We start from the raw sequence: 21172 nt of genomic DNA, 5'->3' as shown, positions 1-21172 counted from the left end.
ATCAGAGTTTAGTGATAATTGATTTATTATTTTTTTGAAACGGTCAATTTTAGTAATTAATTGTTAAGCTAGTATCCACCATTCGCCTTATGAGGAGAAAATATATAGAAAAAGTGTTGTTACTTGCTGTATGATTGCTCCATGATAAGATGACAATTCATTTAGCAGGTTTTCTGCTGCATGCTTCTTGTCCATATCAACCACAAACGAACTTCTACTACGCTGTTTATCCTTGATACGGTCACCATTTGCCAGGGCCAGAAGCTGAGTAAATATATAATGACTTTTTTTAATCATTTGATGAATAATATTAGACATAAATGTATAAAATGTATTCAGAAATTGAAAAGAGAAAGAAAATAAGTAAATATATGATTTCAAATTGGAAAATAAATATATAGTCCAATAAAATAAGGATTGGTTTACATTTCCCTTAATCATAGATGTATAGTCAATAGCCATTCAAAATAGTTGCTTGATGTTAGATAACTGGTACGTACTTGAAGTACTGTATGATATGGATGATCAATAGCCATTTTCTTCACAAGAGAAACCAAAGCAAACTGCATGGTACATGTTCATGTTACATAACATAAAGGAAACAAAATATGCAAAACATTTGAAGTGTGCAGAACAGGGAAAACCAGAACCTGGAAATTAAGAGGTCCCTGACCATCCTTTGAGCTACCCATCCTTGAAGCAATTTGGTATACTAATGGTATAAATTTGAAGGATTGAACCTACAAACAGATTCAAATTTAATTAGCATACGAAACGAAACCCACCGATAAAGGCTTTGAAAAAAAGGGGATTGACAATGCTTTATTCTACAAACCTCATCAATTGTGCTAAGCATGCTATTTACAACATGTTTTCGAGAAGAAAGACTGAACCACAAGGAAACAATTCGAAACACCTGAAAGAAAATAAACTTGATAAAGAAAACTATATTACCTTGCAACACATACAATGTTTAAATATAGTGTACATGCATGAATTTATCAGTTGTGAAAGAAACTAAGAGCAACTCCATACCACTCGCACGTCATACTTGTCACCTATGACTAAACAATGTTTGTATCCCTCCAATGCAAGATTAAGAAAATTGTCCCGGTCATCCTGATATGTTGAAAGACAGGGAAAATGGGACATATTATAAATTGTGGGATTTAAAAAATAAATTCATCAGATCTTGTGATTTTGTTGCAGACAGAATTATAAAAAATCCTTCATAACAGCTGAAACAAAATATACCTGTAATTTCTGGTCTTCTTCCTTATCCATTGCTAGCTGCTTTTGTAGTTCTTGGATTTTCATGGTGTAGTCAGTTTTCTCCCCCTATGTTATGTACTACACAAGTTAGAGCATCAGAGAATATAAGCAAGAAAAGAAAAAAAGTTAGTAACTACCTTTGTTGAACTCCTAAACCTTTTAATGAGTGCTTCCAACTCTACTGTCTGTAAAATCCATGATTATATAAATCAACCGCAATTAATGTCACTTATAATTCCAATATCTTTTATGGACCCCAGTCTTTTTATTTCATTCAGTGAATTTGGTACCTTATGCTTTCTTAAACGCATTGCTGATTGCCACTCATTAGAGTTAAGCCTTTCTTCATGGCTCCTAAAAAGGGCATCAGTATAGTGTGCAAGATGAAAATGAGTCTGACATCTCCTTTCCATGGCCTTCTTATCCGCAGTTTTCACATCCTCAGCAATAGAAACTGCAGGTTTCAAATACTGCTCCAAAATTGTTCTTGAGCTGCAAGTTTAGATAAAAACAGGAGAAGAACTTAAATAGTCAAGCATAAAAAACGGATATATATGATTTGAAAATTAAACAGAATTAAGTTTGTCCAATAACTTGCTAGATCTGGTCTCTGCCAACCACTTCCCAATCAACCGATATATATCTGAAGTCTCTTCATTAGTTTTATTTTCTTTTGATATGTAGATTCCAAGGTTGATAGCCATCTCATTTTGACCTTGAGCACGAAAAAGCTTTGCTTCTTCAATCTGCCATCCAGAAGCAAATCAAACAATAATACTAATGCCAATTCCTATCAGTAATACTACCGCTGAAAATTTTTAAGCAATGTCTCAGCAAGAGGCAAACAAGCACAGGTAAATGCCAATCTATAAGCAGGTTTCAAAATTACAAACAATATTACTTATATTTGTAGCATTTAACTGTATTATAATGGACAAGAGTGTATATATATTGAGAATTCAATAGGGTTGTAAACAGAAACTTTGTTGAACTGCACACAAATACACAAATCTGGTAGATGAACTTCTACTACCAAATTAGACACTTGTTGGAGGTGGCTAGAGCTTTACTTTTCTCAAGTAACGTACCAAATTATTTCTGGGGTGAAGCAGGTTTAACTGCTGCATATTTAATTAACAGAATGCCCTCCAAAGAATATACAGTATGCTCTAGAAGTTCTAAAGTGGAGGGATGAGAGTTCTTGAAATGAACAAAACTTGTAGTGTTATGACACTTAGATGGTAAGAAGACCGTGGGGTGTAAGTGGGTGTTTACTGCAAAGTACAATTTAGATGGGTCAGTTGAAAGGTATAAAGCTCGATAGGTGAGCACTCAGACCTATAGCATGTACTACTCAGGGACATTTGCTCCTGTTGCAAAATCAAACACTACCAGAATACTTTTATCTCTTTCTGCCAACCTAGATTGGCCTCTACATCAATTGGATGTTAAAAATGTTTTTCTCAATGGTGATCTAGAAGGAGAAGTATACATGGCTATTCATTCCTGGTTTTGAAGAAAAATTCGGATCAAAGGTGTTGTAAATAAATAGTAAATGTTTTACTCAGTCTATGAAGAACCAAAGGTACATTCAATGACATGTTGATCACACTTTTATTCACCAAATTCTCCCTTGATTGTAAATTTGTTGCATTGATTGTTATGTAGATGATATTGTCCTCACCGGAGATGATCCTAGAGATACTTTCTTGGTATGAAGGTTGCTCGATTGAAGAAAGGAATTGTGGTTTCAAAGTAGAAATACTTTATTTATCTTTTGCACGCAACAAGAGTGAGTGGTTGTCGACCAAGTGACACCCACATGGATGCTAATGCAAAACTTTGGGGAGAAGAAAGTATGTGTTGACATGGGAAGATACTAGAGTTTGGTGGGTAAGCTAATTTACTTGTCTCATACAATACCTGACATCAATCAGTGTAGTGAGTCAGTTTGTGCATTCTTCTTATACGGAACATCTTGAGGCAGTTTATAGAATACTGAGATATTTGAAGGCCAAATCCTGAGAAAGGATTATTTTTTACAAAGACTAGTGAAAGAAATGTGTCTATATCATTGATGCAGATTGGGCAATATCAGTCACACACACAAGATCAACCTCTGGATATTGTACCCATGTATGGGGTAACCTTGTGACATGGAGAAGCACCAGACAGGGAGTTGTAGCAAGAAGTAGTGCAGAAACTGAGTTTAGAGCTATAGCTCAGGGTATTTGTGAAGGCCTGTAGATTCGCAGAGTCTTGGAGAAACTTAAGATGACAATTGAGCTTCTAGTGAAGTTATATTCTGACAAGTAAAGTTGATATTAGCATAGCTCAACACCCAGTTCAACATGACAAGACCAAACATATTGAGATTGACCATCATTTCATAAAGGAGAAGCTAGATGCCGGAATCATATGTCTACCTTTAGTGACCTCTAGTGAACAGATGCCGGAATCATATTTCCTAAAATCTCATTTACCCTATTTTTTCTACGTAAGCTATTGTCTATCACCACACAAACACACACACAAAGTCATGTGAGCTCTCTTACTCTTCCAAGCCAGTATAAAGACAAGCACTGCTCTTCGGTTCCAACACAAAGAGACTTAAACTCATGCAAAGCACCAGCTGCTTGAGAAAACCTAGCTCCCTGCAAAAATGGTGAATAGCATGAGAAAATAAATTGGGACTGAATCAAGACATCATGAAAACATCAAGGACCAATTCTCGTAAAAGCATAAGTTGTTAGCTAGACACCCACTGATCCAATGATGAAGCCCTGGAGCATAAATGAGCGTAAATTTGATTTTAATCCGAATAGAAGAGGCAACCATACAACTTTTCACCAATTGATAATAAAACAATGTTGAAAGCTCAAGTTGTTAATTAGAAGCTCAGAATGAGTATTGTCCATCTCCAGCAATAATGATATACATTATGAGGTATGGTGGCAGACTACATAGAATATTACAAAATACAATCTCCATAACTAAGCTTAACAATGGTTTTATACCTTCCGAAGAGTGGTAGCAGACTGCAGAAGATGTTGCAACATACTATCTCTACAACTCAAAGTCTGAAGTAGAACTCGTCGAAATGGAATAAATGGTTCTAGCAAATTCATATGCAGTTGCGTCCGTTGCAAAATTGAGAACCAATCCATATCCAGCCATGACAACTGTTTGACAATACAAATAGTGCAGAGCATCAAAATCAATGATAAAAGGTAGTCTGAAGGAATGTATAATCCATGTCTAAATACCACAGCAACAATAACCAAGTAATTTCCAGGGTTGGTTATATGAATCAAAGGTAGCCATAAAATCCTAGCGATAAAAAATTCTCTTGCCATGAACGGCCCATATACAAAAAAAACCTGTTCAATGGAAGGAATCACAGCCTCAAGAGACACATTTCGCTTCTGAAGAGAGAACTTTCTGCTATCATCTTGGCAAGTTCTCCAGCGTAAGTCCCAAGCCATGCCAAGGTGATAAAGCATCTGTCAAAATGATCATATGGAAGACAAAAGGAAAATAGCCTCATTAATTTTATTTGTTTTAACAAGTATAAGCATCACATATTGTATAAAAAATTAAAATGTTTTTATGGATTAAAATGCTACACATTTCTAGCTAATACACTAAATCATTCTGTTAGCAAAAAAAAATGAAAACCATGATAATACATATTCCACAGGAAAAAAGCTGTTACAATGATAGACCCATAGTGAGGGGTAAAACAGAGATAGGGGAGAAACGCCAAAGTTTGGGCTTTAACAAGGCCTGTAGGTTTATGAAAGGAGAAAACAGCATGTTGCATGTGAGGGGAAAATGACAGGAATCACTAAGTGCCAGCTGGCGAGTGGAGGAAAGGGATGCAGGAATCATGCACGGAGAGAGAAAGAATGATGATATAGAGGGAGGGTATGATATATTTCCAAAAGTTATTCAGGAGGTTTTTCCGAGCAGAGCAGTTGTTTCTCTCTCTCAGCACGATTAGTATCCATCACATATTCGTTTTCATTTATTGCATTCATCTTGTAAGGTGCAGTGTAGACCTAAATATATAGCAACAACTACAAAATACTGAACATAGACATACTCTCTCGGATAGTATTGCTACCTCTGGTCCTTTTTATAAGAGACACTTCACCTTTCTAGATTCATTGAATAATTAATGTATCTGGTCTATAATATAAATCAGATGCATAAATTATTCAATGAATCTAGAAAGGTGATGTGTCTCTTATAAAAAGGATTGGAGGGAGTATTTATTAGGATTAATATGGACTAAACATATTAAATGAAGGATGATTCTAACAGACTATAAGAGTTTTGTTAAGCTTCTTGTATCTTGTAAAGCTTGCTCAGCAAGCTTTTGGTTTGTTAGCTGTCAGTTGTCAATGTAACTGACAGCTGTAACACACTAAGAATTGGTGTAGGAGCACTCCAAAGCACTGTATACTTTGGCAGCAACAGCTTGTGAACTTACATGGCCAAGGCAATTACTCCAACAATTAAAATTAGGAGACGTCAAGGCAATGAAATTAATTTGTGACAACCAAGCTGCATTACATATTGCCTCCAACCCGGTTTGCGAGATTGCAGAATCGTCCGATCATACGAGTTGGATCACGATTCTGTCTACCTTGGCTGAGACTAAGAAAAGATACTCAAATTACAGATAATCAATTTGGTTTTATGTCTGGGAGGTCGACCATGGAAGTGATCTGCTTACTACAATGTGTGATGGAGAGATATCGGATGGATAAAAAAGTCTTGCACCTAATTTTCATTGATTTGGAGAAGGCGCATGATAAAGTACCTACGAGATTTTGTGGAAAGCCTTTGAGAAGAAAGGGGTTAGGATTGCCTATATTCGAGCTATCAAGGATATGTATAAGGGAGCCTTGACTAGTGTTAGGACACAAGTCATAGAAAATTTTCCCATAACAATCAAACTAGACCAAGGGTTAACTCTAAGTCCCATCTTTTTACTTTGGTTTTGGTCATACTTACGAAACACATCCAAGCACCGAGATGCATGCTTTTTGCGGATGATATAGTCGTACTAGACTTGAGGGATGAATTAAATGAGAGGTCAGAGACAGGATTTACAAGCGTATAGCTTATGCCTGAGTAGAAGCAACATATAGTATATGGAATACAATTTTAGCAAAAGGTGAAGCATTTGAAATTTGGAGATCATGTCATACCTCAAGTTACAGTTTAAATATCTTGGGTCCACAATACAAAACTACGAAGAAATATAAAGAGATTTATACAAAATTACCACTTTCAAGGGAAAATTTTATCAATGTTATATGGGATGGAGTATTGGACGGTAAAGAAAAAATCATAGCGACATTTCATGTATCTGTTATGTGCAGATCCAGTTTACGCACAGGAGCCCACTTATTTTTGCATTGTAAAGTGCCAACTTATTGGTGGAATGACTTCATTAAATTCTTGATGTTGGTAAACAATGATCATTTCCTTCAATGTTAGAAATTTCTCATCACGCACCTCAAAGTATTTACAGGAATAGGTCATGATTTTACAGCACTGTGATTTTTCCAGTTCTATATTAATTTGATAAAAAGAAATAAGGACATTTATTCAAGGATGTCTCCTTAGTCCTTTCTCTTCCATGTAATTTTGGTGCTTAACCTATTGTTGTATCAAGATTCAATGGTCTTCTATTACTAAAAAACAAAAGAGGTTGAAGAACTGAGTTGCATTTTGTAAGCCACTTTGAGGTCAATTACACAGCATATTGCTTTATGGATAACACAACATAAATCCTCTTGATACAGGAAATGATGAAATTAATTAAAATTAGAATATGTCTCGAGACTTGGCTAATCTTATATTAGAGAATCTTAGATCATCATAGGAGTTAGTTATTATCATGATTGAATCTTTTTTAATTATGATTAGAGATCTTGTTTTAGTCTAAATAAAGTCGAGCGTTTACTACTTAGTATTTCTAGAACATCAAAATAAAACCAAACTCAATTCAAAGTTCACTCTTTTCTTATGTAAACCCAATAACTTCGAATTAAAACTCATGTCAACTATACAGAGCATATATTTAGTGGCAATATCATGTTAAGGACCTAAAATATAGATAAACGAGTACCTGGAGTCTGATGATAGTCAAATAAATGAACTCTGTGCTCTCTTCACTTGCATGAGAAACAGTCCACACAAGCTCCTAGAACACATAACATTTTTAATACAACTATTACCTGCTTTGAATGAACACAACCGAGGAAACAAATATTACCTGCTTTGAATCTCTCAGTTTTCTCTGGAAATCACTTACATCACCCTCCTGGAGTGCCCTTAAACAACTGAATATAAAAATTATTAGACCGGTATAAAATTAGAAATTGACTTCCGTTCCAAACTGACTAGCAATGAGCCCTGCCTAGATCTGCCAGGTACCAGATACAGAATATGAATAGTAGATGAGGTTTGTAAAACTCTTCTACTGTAAAAATTAAATTTCAATGATAAGGAATCGAGCATGGCCAGCAATTTATATACTCAAGTACTATTTCTATTAGGTATTAGCTTGGGAATGAAGTCTGAGGTTTGTGGTCATACAAAAACAGAGGGGTTTGATTTCACACAATAGCAGTATTTGGTTTCCCATCCCAACAGGTTCATTAACTGAATCATATTTACAAATACGAATGAGAAAATTATTCACACTTTTTCAAGGTTTAACAAAAAACAAACATACAAAACCTATTTACGAGTAATAGTATGAATAAATGCATATTTTGTGTTTGTTTTTGTGTATATATTTATTTATTGATCAAGAATTTGGAACTTAAAATCATCAAAAGGAAAAGGTTACCCATATTACCTGTGCAAATTTTCATTAAACTGGTCATATTTGATATTTTGAGTTGAAGGAAAACTAGTTCCTACACATGGTAAAGAGAAATCCCAGTTCCCAGCACGCCAGGCCGACTCATATTGCAATTCAGCAAATTCTCTGTCATGCCAAAGCTCTTCCTTGCTTGATGTCAACCCTTGACAATACATGTCAAGCACATGTGTACAACCAATCTGCTGCAATGATCTAACCAACCCTTTGTATGCTCTATCCTGCCTCATCTCAACCGCTGAGGCAAAATATGAAGATTTTGCTTGTCCAGTTTGTTCCAGTGACAAACTTCTCGAACTGCTGTCCATTGGTAATAAGACACCGGATTGAACTTGCAAATCATAATACTCAAGAGCCTTACCCCAGTTTCCCTCATGCTCGAATGTAATTGCTTGAGAAGTCAACTATTATTGACAATATAAAAGATATTAAGAAACATAAGGAAAAACAAAAAACATTGAAATGAAAAGCCTAAATCCACAAAGAAGCTAGGCAAATTATATTCTTCGGAAAATTGAGAGCACCAATTAGTCAAACTATTTCCTGCACATTTAATGTTAATGGGCCTGCACCTAAAAGTGAGCTTTAAACTTAGGTTTGTTGATTATTTTCTATTTATTAGGATAGATATGAAAAATCTGTCATTACTCACAGACCTCCACAACCACACACTGGTCCCGAGTTCCAACTTTATGGTATTACTTATGAGCATAAACGTGTTCGAGTTCCAGAGACCTCACCTACTAACTTCCAGGTGATTCATAAAGGTAAAACGGTTTACTGCTAATCCCCATCCTGTTCATAATTGTTTGAGTTATCACCGTTAGTCACCACCCCACTATGCCTTTGTTTCTGCTATATCTGCTATCTCTATTGCTAACACTATCAAGAAAGTATTATCCCATCCAGGATAGCGACAAGCAATGATTGATACATGGAAGCTTGTTCCACTTCCACCTGAGAAATCAATAGTTGGTTGTCGGTGGGTTTTTGCTATTAAAGTAGGCCCTGATGGACAGTTGGATCGGTTGAAAGCTCGATTGGTAGCAAATGGATACACTCAGATTTATGGTATTGACTAACAGAGTTGACTATAGTGATACTTATTCTCCAGTTGCAAAGATCACTATAGTGATACTTATTCTTCTTGCATGGAGACTTAAAAGAGGAGATTTATATGGAGCAACCACCTTGCTTTGTTGCTCAGGAGCAGTCGGTCTTGTTTGCAAGTTACAAAAATCCTTGTATGGTCTGAAACAATCACCTCGAGCATGGTTCGGAAAATTTATCAAGGTTATTCACCAATTTGGCATGATTCGTTGTGAAGCAATTCATTTTGTATTTTGTAGACGTTCATCTTTGAACAAAGTCATTTATCCTGTGGTATATGTAGAAAATATTTTTATTACTGGTGATGATCAACAAGGTATTAAAGGCCTTAAGCAACATTTATTCAACCACTTTCATACCAAATATTAGGTCGGCTGCGTTTTTTTCTTGGGATTAGAGGTCAATCACAGGCAGGTATCACTATCTCTAAGAGAAAATATGTTCTCGATATCTTAGAAGGAGAGATCATGCTTACTAACCTTGTGGCACTGAAGGATTCCATATAAGCTATCAGGTTCGTTGATTCTAGTGACTGCCGAAACGAGTATTTCAATATGATCAGGCAACTGATATGAAGGAAGCCAACAAAGAGAAAAGAAGTCTTTAGTTACAGACATAAACATGAACCAAGGCAATATTCACCAACAGTTTACAAATTTATAACTATCCCGAGCATCTAGTTTACCTATAAAATAGGTCCTATATAAAACAAAATGACTTAAATAAAGGAAAAAGCATCACATATAAAATATTTAGTAAACTAGTACAACTTACCATTTCTTTATCAGAGAAATATGGACCTCCAATAGTCATTGCATTGAACTGCTCTTCACACCAGTGTTCCACATACATCACCGAAGTAAAATATGACCCACAACTCTACAAGAGGACGAGAAGCACATGTAGTCAAAATTTATATAAACAAAATTGAAGGAGAAGAAAGGAAAAATATACTATAATATACGAAACTAAAGCAAAAAGGAGAAAAAAAGAGAAATATAGTGCAGAGAATCTGGCACTTACAACTGCTGCCTTGGCAACATGAAGATAATCAATTGAAAGCCAATAAACCTTGGAAAGTATAAGAAAACTAGTGTTAAATTCAATTTGAAACAAATATATTGCACTCTCTATGTTTAAATTCTTTATGAAACAGTGAATTAGGCAAACTGCAAGGAAGACAATACTTTCTCCCATGAAGACGGTGATTCTGCCATGCCACTAGAAACAAGAGCAGATTGTCTCTGTCTCGCCTTTGCAGGAGTGGACCGAGATTTTGAGCTATAATTTGGAGGTCTTGAATTCTGCAAAACCAAACCACAGTTACCGTATTTCTTATCCAACGAACAAAGCAACAGTAGAAAAAGTAAACGCATTTGTTTCAAACAAGTACTTCAAGATGTTAAGTTTTGGGAAAGCTACATGGATAATAATGGTTTTCCAATACTAGCATGACATTTAGGGGAGACGAGAGAACAATTCAGTGATGATGACATATTTTCCAATCAATGATCACTCCAATCAGGACTTATATTGGCTAGAATTCATGCCATCACCTAATTTATGCTTTGTGTGGATTGGAAAGAAAGATGTATAGGGAACAAAGAGATAGAAAGGAAAGACAAAAAGGGAGAGATATGATAGGGAGCAAAGAAAAAGTTAGGGAGAGGATGTGTAAAAGTCATAAAATTGGATCCTTAAAAAGCAATTATGTTGATCAATGTCTTCTAGTTTAGAGTTATATGCTTTTCATACCTACAAATTCGACATTTTTGTTTACTCCCTACAAAAATTTCCTTCGAAGTTTAGTCCCACATAAATTTTCTGCCCATTGAAGTTAAATGTTTTTTGCCTTCACACGAAATAATTTATCAAATTAATTTTTTGATTGATTATTGTAGAAAGGTGAGTGTGGGTTTTAATTTTATATTATGTGTAGGGTGCAGGTTTATCCCTTCAGTTTCGAGCCACAATTGGGTAAAGCTAGCTAACCCACCTCTAACCACCTGATTGCCAAGTTAACTAACATCATCAGACCCTCAAACGTGGTTTCCTAGAAACCCCTAATTGCTAAATAGATTGGTATCTAAATATAGGTGAACAAAATTATCACAATATTAATACTACTACAGCTGGATGAATGATAAAAAAATCTTATTAGGTTTTGGACCCGAGTTTAAACTTCATCACCTATTCAAAACAATCAATCTACTTTTGTTATTAGTTCAGCCTTTTGAAAGAAGAAAATTGAATAATGAAGCATACTGGGCCCATATCAAAATAAAAAGGCCAAACCAATTTTAAAAGCTACTCAAGGAAAATAAAATATTTGTATTTATTAGCATTGTAAAATTCCCAAACTTACAAAAAGGATAAAATATCATTAGATTAAAATTGGGCATACAAGTTTTATTCACCTTGGAGACTTCATGCCTTGATGGCACAAGTGAAGATTTTTCCATGACATAACAAACACGAAGTTCATTAAGGCAATTCAAAATCACTTGAATTGATTTGATCATCTTATTTGACTCCACAAATATATTCTCCTTCAACTGCAAAACAAATTGAACTTGAATTTATGTTTCAGGGTTTAAAGTACATGTTGACCCTTATTTATACTAAAATAAAACTAGACTCTATCTGATGAATTAAATGAGGAAACTAATCATTTTTTTCTTTTTGATGCAATAAGGAAACTAATCATGATAATTGCTCCAAAGATATATGCCTTGAAGGGACACATCTGGCAATGCCTCTAGTTGTCGTGGTAGAATAACCCAACCAAGCTTTGCTTGGATCTTCCTTCATATCGTCATTACAATTGTAGGAGAATCAGGAAAAACAGATCTAATTCTCTCTCTACTCCTAATTAATGGGAGAGCTACTAGAGTACTTTATTTTCATGTAGTAATCTCTTATCTCTTATATTCTAAGCTTATTCCGATACGCAAACCCTAAACCTAATCCTTTTCCCTCTCATTGTAACCCTAATTTAATTCAAATAAAATGATAAAAAATACCCCAACAAGAATCGAACCTGTGACCTTTAAGAATTATTTGATGCATTTGCCACTAGGCTACATCGATCAATCTGATATAATTTTTTAACCCACATGTAATAAATATGAAATCAATGCTTAATTTTGTTTAAATAGAAATCAACCCCACCTTTTTTTATACAACTCCAATTTTTTTTATATAATACACATTCAATTTCTTTTTATACAATTTTTTTTTTTAAATAGAAATCAATTAATTTCTTTCCTCTCATTTTTTCTCCCATTTTTTACATTATTAATTTTCCATTAGTTAATATTAAAATTTTTCTACCGTATTTTCTATTGTTACATATTACAGCTAATCACACCCGTGCTTGCACGGGCCGAAGTTCTAGTAAAACATAAAGCTATTATTCCATTACTTTCTAGTCTTAACTCTTAATTAATTGGAGAGGCATGATTCTATTACTCTCTACAATAATACACAGTTGAACATGCCTGTTTGCAAACACACCTTTCATGTCACTCTTTCGGCACCTCCTCTTCCCGTATTTCCTTAGATTTAACCGGAGTATTTTGAGGAATTTAACTTAGGGATGGAAATGGGTAGGGTATTACTCATACCCATACCAGCAGTTTCAAAAAATACCCGCGCATTTTTTTGGATAATTACTCATGCTGGTGCCCATACCCATAATGCGGGTTTTTACTCTACACGTGCCCATCCCTACTTCAACTTTAAGTTGCCCTAATATGCAGCATAAGGAGTATCTTAAACTTGCCCAATATGTCTCTTCATCGACTACTATTCCACACACAAGTGAATATAAAATTGGTATTTCTCATTCTGCATACGTAGGATCTTGGTTTTTGGATTCTACTACTACTTAACACATTACTGGCAATCCCTCTTCAGCATGTTCTAACGGTCAACTATTGACATCTTTACCAAATCTTTTCAATGTCCTACAGTATTCTACATGTGTAACAAACTGGATGCATATAACATATATGCCCTGGCTTTATGAATGAGTTGATTGTATTGATTGTTTTCCTTATTTTTTCCGTTGATAGGATTAGTTTCCTTAGAGTAGATTTATAGCTACGACTCATCTCTATCTCTATGTTTTGTGGATTTAGTATCAAGATACCAAAATCATCTAGAAAGACATACATTCGCAGCAGCTAATTCAAGCAGTAGACTGGCAATGCCATCAATTTTATATCATCGTCCTTTTCAATATAATTAGATGACAGAATCAATACCTATATAAAAATAAATAAATCAAAATAAAGGAGAGAAATAACAGAGTTTCCATTTATAGAATATGACCTGCAAAGAAATTAATTGGTGAAGATCAATCTCCAGGTCCTTCCTCGCAGAAATATTGACAAATATACATGGCAAAAGAAGCTCGGCAGCTTCAGCTTTCAACAATATCATATCTTGACATAACCTGGAAGCAGTGTTCTAAGACGATGCAGTGAAAAGGGAAGAGAGCAGGATGAAGGCCAATGGAAGCTAGTTGCTAAAAGCAAGTGGCTTTTAACTGTCAACATTTTAGTAGTAACGTAGGACAATATACCTTAGTATCACATCATTGCAATAGACAATAAGTGAATACGCCAAGGGGCAAATCCACGGCTCAAAAGATTTACCATCTGTCAACCACACAGTAGACTTCTCCAACGAAATTGCTTCAACTAAAAAAAAGGATAATTGTTGCACTGTTAAATTTTAATCCCACGTTGAAAAGACAGAGCTTAAAAATACTTTATAAAGAGTGGCATCCCTCACTTTACAAGCCTGATTTGTATGGACGAATTAGCACCAATATAAAAAACCTATTATAAGCCTATCCATTTGGGCCACCCAACAAAATAGCCACGAACCAATCCCAATAGTAATGAGTGTAAGGGGGCATATTGGGAAAACGAGTACACATTTAAAGGAGATAAAGTGAGGAACCCAAGAATTGGATTCCAAAGAGAGAACAATTTTACTAAGAAATAGGAAAGAATGGGAGAGAAAACTCTCCACCAAAAGGTTTTGTCACTACTCTATTCACAAATATTTATAAATGTAAGGTGAGGATTGTCAATACAAGCAAGAAAACACTCCTCCAAAGGGTTTCCCCTTTCACAATAGAGTAACAATAGAGTCACTACTCTATTCACAAATGTTTACAAATGATCAATAATCATCACTATCATATTCTCCTATTTATACAAAGGGTTTGTCTAACATGTGCAATATTACACATCTTAAAGCAACAAAAAGTAGGAACTTCTTATTGAAAAATAACAATTATTTATTAAAAAGTTATACATTTAATATAAAATGCACAAGTTTCAATACAAACGTATTTTCAACTTTTTAACATGTGCAAATTTGCCCATCATAGAAAAACCCTTATACAAATAGCCCTATAACTACCAAAACTAACCAACTACTTCAACTACTCATATTAGCCATTATTCTATATTCTATATCCTCATAGATAAGGTCTGAAAAGAGGTTATAAAGAATGTCACTCCTAACCTTACAGGCTAGTTTTGAAAATACAAAAATATAAAGAATGTCACCCCCTCATCACTTGTCTAGTTTCTGTTATAAGATACATTTTTGCTAAATGAGTTGCAAACTCATCAAAATTGTAGTGGTAAGGTTTACAAAACAAATGGAGACTTAGCTTGTGATTTCACTCTACTTATTTAATTGAGGGTGCATTTGTCCTGACACGGTACTGGTGAGCCCAACACATTGGGTGCAAGGTTAGACTTAGGTGTTAATAAGACTTGGCAAACTATTACTTCAATTAAATATAATTATTACTGAAATACATCAACTGAGGCCATGTAGCAGTTCAGAAAATTTTCATATGAATTATATGCATGTTTTTATTTCTGAATGCATTTTGAGGAATTGAAGAAAAATAATAATTGAATGAAATTCATTTATTCCAACTCGTTACATTCAATTCCATCCTATTTTAACAATCCAAGCAATGAAAGCTAGTATCATCCCAATCCATTCTATCCATTTCCATCAAGCCCAGCTTAACTTTGAACTGAAGTAATTAATAGCATTGTAAATTTTTTCTTAGGATTGATTCTAAAGAGTCATTATATTTCATGATTTGTATTAAGTGTATATAAGAATTACTGCTACAAGGTTTGTATAACATTTTTTGGGTCATGCTAACAAGTGTCCTAAGTGCACTAGTTAAGGAAGATAAAAGTAGAAGTTTTGTATTGGAAACAACAATTTTCAAACTGCTAAAAAGTTGAATACACCATTTCCTACAAAAAAATTCTATATTTGTTTCCTTAACCAAGGTCATAAGGGCACTCATTAGCATTTTCCATTACTTAAAATTACTTGAAGGGGTTTTATTTAGACTCTTTTAAGGGTTACCATAGAAACCTTCATGTAAGCGACAGTATACAGTTCATGGAACTGCCGAACTGGTAGCCACAACTTAAGTAAAACTAACTGCTTTTCACTTCAGTTCAACCTCCTATGTGCCTAAAGCTACAGCGTCAAAATGCATAATATGTCCTTTCCATCCATTTGAAGTAGTGTTGTGCTAAATATTACATTAAGGTAGGAAATGAAAAACAACACCGATGATAAGATTACAGGCATAATGTTAATTCACATCAAACCAGCTCAACAAGCATTTACAAAAGATTCATGTAATAAATTAACAAAAACTGACAATTTTACCTTTTGACCTCTCACGCAAATCCGATAGTAAATTTTCCACAAGTTCGATATTAACGCCTTTGGAATGTATCTGCAATAATACAAAATTATTAAACCATATGTACTGGTAGCAATATAGAAATGGTCCGAGAGTTCGGAAAATCAAGGCTGATAGCAAGGAATAAGTGCAGAAAAAATGGATACAAAAAAGTTAAAGACTGAAAGAGAAGCAGTGCTTTCTTTGGATCGTGAAATCAATCACACCCAATAATTTCAAATGATGAATCCTCCACACCACTCCACATTCCCATCACATCACCCTTTGTATTGTCCATTGTTTTATATCGAATGATGACTCCATTCTGTTAGTGTCTGGAATAACAGTCACCACCACCCCGAGGCCCATAATCCCACCCAAAACGAGTTCACCTCCGCAAAGTGTAAGTTTAGGAAAGTGGTCTAAATGAGAAAGAAATCCTCCTGTCATATTCAGTGAGATTATCCCACTTCATGGGAACTTGGCATGCCTATTCAATAGTTCTGAAGGTAAATTTGTAGCAAATTATAATCTCCTAACCATTCCAATGTCTAATTTACTCACCACCACAATAATATAAACTTTCAATGTAGATATTCAGATAATAGAAGTTATGTATTCTAATGTGTTTAGAACAAAAGGATTACAAGGATTAAATAGAGGGAGGAGGCACAGAGCCATCCTCAGTCTAGGAAACTTAAAAGTAAATACAATAATTCCTCATAATCAAGAAAATTAAAAACAGAAATCAACTAATGAGATAAGATAATATAATTATGGAATCCCTCTTATTCTAGGAAACAAATAATGCAATGCCCAATAATCAGCATTTATGTGGCATATACATTCAAAAAATTATAAAATCAACAGTTTTTTTTGTGAATTAAAATATTACCATGACAAGAGACCTTTGGTAAGAATCAAATGAATGTAAAGCTTTTTGGCCTCTTTCAGTCGAAAGAATTCCCTGTTAATCCAAACCAATAATGTAATTAATCATAACAGAAGCAAGGAATCATTTGCAATTAATTCATCACAAGTACAAAGCACAAGCAATATTAAAAATGTAATCTATTTTTAGTAGTATGTATAGCATGTAAACTTTCTGTTTCAGACCAATAAATTACAACACTGAAGTATTATACAAATAAGGTACAAAATGTAAACAGTTTGCCAATAATAACAGATACAACCAACGTATGTTCGTCCTAGTGACAAAACATTTGATTCCCCTTAAGAAAATTCTTAGGATGGAAAATTAGACACTGGAATAGTCAAAGTTTGCTTATGTGGCTGCCACCTATCACAATTACAATTTGTCCGGGTCTGATGCAGCTTACAAATACCAACGGTCTCAGACCAAAAACAAGCATGCCACCATATCAACGACTGTATCTCATTTAATTTTACGTTTTAAGTACAAAAATAGAATAAAAATATCAATGAGTTTCTTCAAAGGCCAATTACAAGTGAAATACACTTACACGAAGAGTTTGTGATGCCGTATCAACAACTTTAACTGAATCATCCATCAGATACTTCATAAGTAATTTAATAAGGACAACTAAAAATTCTTCAGATATGCACACGCCTATGTTGTAACTGGTTTCCCCTGTACTGCAGTAATCAATTGATTTGCACGGATGGATACGAGTACTCTTGCCTGGAAGTTGGAAAACAACAGAGTGTGGATCCCCAGCACCAACCTGCAGCAGTGTAGCCTCAATAAAGGTTCTTTACAAGAAGGGATATAATCTATTTGATAAGCGCACGGTTTAACAAGATAATTTAATTGCTAAAAGTTATTTACACAATGATAATTTAATATACACTGTATTTATTATTTAATTATTTCTCTTCATCTAATAAATATCTGAAAATTAGAACTACAAAAGGTAGAAGATAATTTTCGTCCAAAAAAGAGTGATGCAAGTCAGCAAACTACAATATAAATAATTGTCTGTCAAATCATAGCCACAAAAAAGGGAGTGAAATTTTAGTAGATCCTACGAAAATTTCTATCAGTAGTGAAGAATGTGTTAGACAACCCGCGATCATCATAAATTAATTATTGAGGAACCCAAATAGAATGTTACAAATGGTAACGGCTGGTGCCTCCTAGGGAAAGGATCCATGTTCAATCCCAGGTATAAAAAATTTCTAGAGGACGGGCTGTACCCATTGAGCTATGGGATCCCCAGAGTTTCACCACAACGTCCCATATGCCATTTTGTTGTGAGACTTATATATAAATAAAAAACGAAGAGAACAAAGCGCACAGAGAGTGAACATGTGAAATTGAAGTGTGACAAGTGAAAAGACGAGGAGAACATGAAGCTCTTGTTGATGCCTCACTCTACCATACCCTGGAAATGAAATCTGAAACCAATTCTCTGGCACCACTTGCATCATCCGACCCGCACATGTGAACAAGTGTCCAAACTGCATGCACAATTTCATGATCACCATGCCAATACTTGTCCTCCAAGTGACCTGCTCTCCCTCTTCTTTGAAAGGTTTCTTCAATCAGTAACTTCTTGTGCAATGCCTGGAGACTGAAGAAAAGTCGTATTCAAAAATCAAAATCTCAAATCACGGAAACTTCAACACTACGTAACCATATTGCAAGTTATAATGTAGTTCATCTAATATTAATTACGTAAATACGTGTCCTCCAATTCTCGCTCACTCTAAAAAAACTCATGCATACAGTATTAATTTCATGAAATTAAGACTTTAAATTTAGTTATATATTTAAATAACAGGAAGCAATATTGAGCTATCATCATAGGTTTGTAGGTCATGTCTAACATGAAAAAGTGGTTCAAGTGATACACGGTGCACAAGTCATGAATAACATTATAACAAATACGAATTTTACAAAATTCACCTTTGGATTGAAAGTTTATAAATCATATAGATCATCCATTTTTTTTTAAAGAAATTGAAAATCATTTGATATGTTATTGAGACCCATCAAATTAACGGTATTCAATAAAAACCGATAAACCGTTAATCTTGATGAGTCTTAGTAGTATATCGTATTATTTTCAATTTGGATGACTTATATGATATAAATTTTCAATCCAACGGTGGATTTTGTAAAATTCGTATTCGTTATAATATTATTCATGACTTGTGCATCATGCACCAATTGAACCACTCTTTCATGTTAGACAAAGCCTACAATGAAAGATAAAAAATAGGAAAGACTGTTGAGAACGGAAATCACCTTGACAAAAGTAACCGTGGTGGAAGGTAGCAAGACCTCTTTACAAACTGAAAATGAACAATGAAACAGATAACAAGTTAAAAGAGAATTACCAAACCACATGCTCAAGACTTTTTAAAAATTCCTTTGAATGTTTTAAAAATATGTGTTTAAGCTTGTAGAAAAAATAGGATGAATGCTGTTATGATTTAATCCTTTTAATGTTTCTGCAGAGGTTACTTTATTTGAAGATGTGCCTTTCATTGCAAGACCAGTTCCAACAGAGTCTACTCCGCAGGTTCTATCTATTCCATCATTTGAATTCGAAACATCTGTCATTACTCACAGACCTCCACAACCACATACTGGTCCCAATACGTACCCGGTACCGGTACTATCCCTCAAATGGAGTACACATGCTTCATATGTAAACGTGTTTGAGTTCTAGATACCATTCCTACTGATTCTAATGATTCAATTAAAGAGACCAACACTTATGAGCGTAATCGTGTTCGAATTTCAGGTGATTCAGATTCTGTTCCAATTCCTTCTCATGCTGTAGTTTCACCCAGTCCTGCGGTTGATTTACCTATTGCTCTTCATAAAGGTAAACGGTCTACCTAGTCCTTCTGATGAAATGACTGCATTGGAGTCCACTGGTTCTACCAACTTGGTTGTCAGTGGGTTTTTGCTATTAAAGAAGGCCCTGATGGACAGGCTAGACGAATGACACTTATCTGTGATAATCAGGCTGTACTTCACATTGCCTCAAACCCAGTTTTTCATGAGGACCAAACAAATTGAGATAGACTGTCATTTTGTCAGAGAGAAGATCGAATCAGGTGACATTGTCACAAACTTTGTCAAATATATTCATCAATTGGCAGATGTCTTTACAAAATTACTGCGAGGTCCTTGAATCAACTACATACATGACAAGCTTGGTGCATTTGAATTAAATGCTCCAGCTTGAGGGGGAGTGTTGATATTTAATAATTATTGTAAATATACTCTAGAATATTCTAGATTATTCTTAGCATAGCATGTTCAATAGCACATATTCCTTTTGTAATCAATGCTCTTAATAATAGAATGTCTGTAATGCTCTTAGACACAACACACGGTTTTCACCATATGCCTCTTGTACTCTTTATCTTTTTCCCTTTCAACAGGACCCTTACAAGTTCATCAATATGCAAGTAGATTATAATTCTTTACCTTCAATATGTGGTCACGAATAGAGTAAGTGTGGCATAATTCTTCATGAAACTTCCGTATCTCATCAAATATTTTTAATTCGGGGAATGGCTCTAACTCCTGCAAAAATATTTTTTATGCATCCATAAATTATAATAAGATCAGATCCTTAAAACATGAAACAAAAGAGAAAGTTGAATAGAAGAAACTCACTTTGACGTAATCATGCATAGATGGATCAGACTCCAAAGTAAACGTACGGAGCAGAGGTAAAGCTTTTGATATAAAACTATCAAGTGATTCTTTCCTTTCAGAAGGAATGCAACATGCCACTAACTTTGAAACAAGAAACTGAACCGAAGACGAAGTTGTAAATAATGGAATAAAAAATCAAATGAATTGAAAACATTGTAAAATTGAAATAATATAAACCTGGAGCTGTTCCCCAAGCATGCTAGTGATATCAGCTGATAAATGCTCCTTACAAGATTTCAACAACGCAGAAAGTATACGACAACATTGGACTTGTAAAGCAGGACATCCAATCAATGGTCCAATCAAGTTGAAAAGATAACTGCATTCACTCAAAATTTAAGAACAGTAAATGAGAAATAAATAGATCAGCAACAACTAAGGAAAATCTGAAGGAGAAAATTAACGGTAAAAAGCTAAAAACCTAGTTCAGATATTAATTACATAAATAGGATCTTATCCCAATCAAACTTGTTAA

General features: G+C 34.6%; 1 protein-coding gene across 12 annotated transcripts in view; it reads right to left on the bottom strand.

Moving 5' to 3' along the window:
• The window catches only part of LOC123909530 (serine/threonine-protein kinase ATM), a 63413-nt gene that overhangs the window by 14112 nt on the left and 28129 nt on the right, over positions 1-21172 (bottom strand). For 6 of the 12 annotated variants that reach the window (XM_045960381.1, XM_045960372.1, XM_045960389.1 and 3 more), the window contains 29 exons: positions 20875-21016; positions 20656-20793; positions 20464-20562; positions 19267-19313; positions 18400-18589; positions 17519-17740; positions 16930-17001; positions 16019-16088; positions 13875-13992; positions 13622-13745; positions 11704-11841; positions 10474-10590; positions 10310-10357; positions 10061-10165; positions 9766-9852; positions 8153-8580; positions 7565-7631; positions 7418-7492; positions 4290-4775; positions 3828-3926; positions 1867-2018; positions 1563-1764; positions 1410-1457; positions 1255-1338; positions 1036-1119; positions 836-916; positions 651-740; positions 501-563; positions 124-264 (listed from right to left, as the gene is read on the bottom strand). In XM_045960381.1, coding sequence (XP_045816337.1) covers positions 124-264; positions 501-563; positions 651-740; positions 836-916; positions 1036-1119; positions 1255-1338; positions 1410-1457; positions 1563-1764; positions 1867-2018; positions 3828-3926; positions 4290-4775; positions 7418-7492; positions 7565-7631; positions 8153-8580; positions 9766-9852; positions 10061-10165; positions 10310-10357; positions 10474-10590; positions 11704-11841; positions 13622-13745; positions 13875-13992; positions 16019-16088; positions 16930-17001; positions 17519-17740; positions 18400-18589; positions 19267-19313; positions 20464-20562; positions 20656-20793; positions 20875-21016 — 3817 coding nt within the window. Of the gene's footprint in view, positions 1-123; positions 265-426; positions 564-650; positions 741-835; positions 917-1035; positions 1120-1250; positions 1339-1409; positions 1458-1562; positions 1765-1866; positions 2019-3827; positions 3927-4289; positions 4776-7417; positions 7493-7564; positions 7632-8152; positions 8581-9765; positions 9853-10060; positions 10166-10309; positions 10358-10473; positions 10591-11703; positions 11842-13621; positions 13746-13874; positions 13993-16018; positions 16089-16929; positions 17002-17518; positions 17741-18399; positions 18590-19266; positions 19314-20463; positions 20563-20655; positions 20794-20874; positions 21017-21172 lie in introns of those variants that run through there. The other 6 variants (XM_045960406.1, XM_045960414.1, XM_045960439.1 and 3 more) reach the window with 5 other exon arrangements.

Source organism: Trifolium pratense, linkage group LG1 (assembly GCF_020283565.1).
Source record: "Trifolium pratense cultivar HEN17-A07 linkage group LG1, ARS_RC_1.1, whole genome shotgun sequence".
NCBI classification, from domain to species: Eukaryota; Viridiplantae; Streptophyta; class Magnoliopsida; order Fabales; family Fabaceae; genus Trifolium; species Trifolium pratense.
This window is presented reverse-complemented; position numbering and strand designations above follow the sequence as displayed.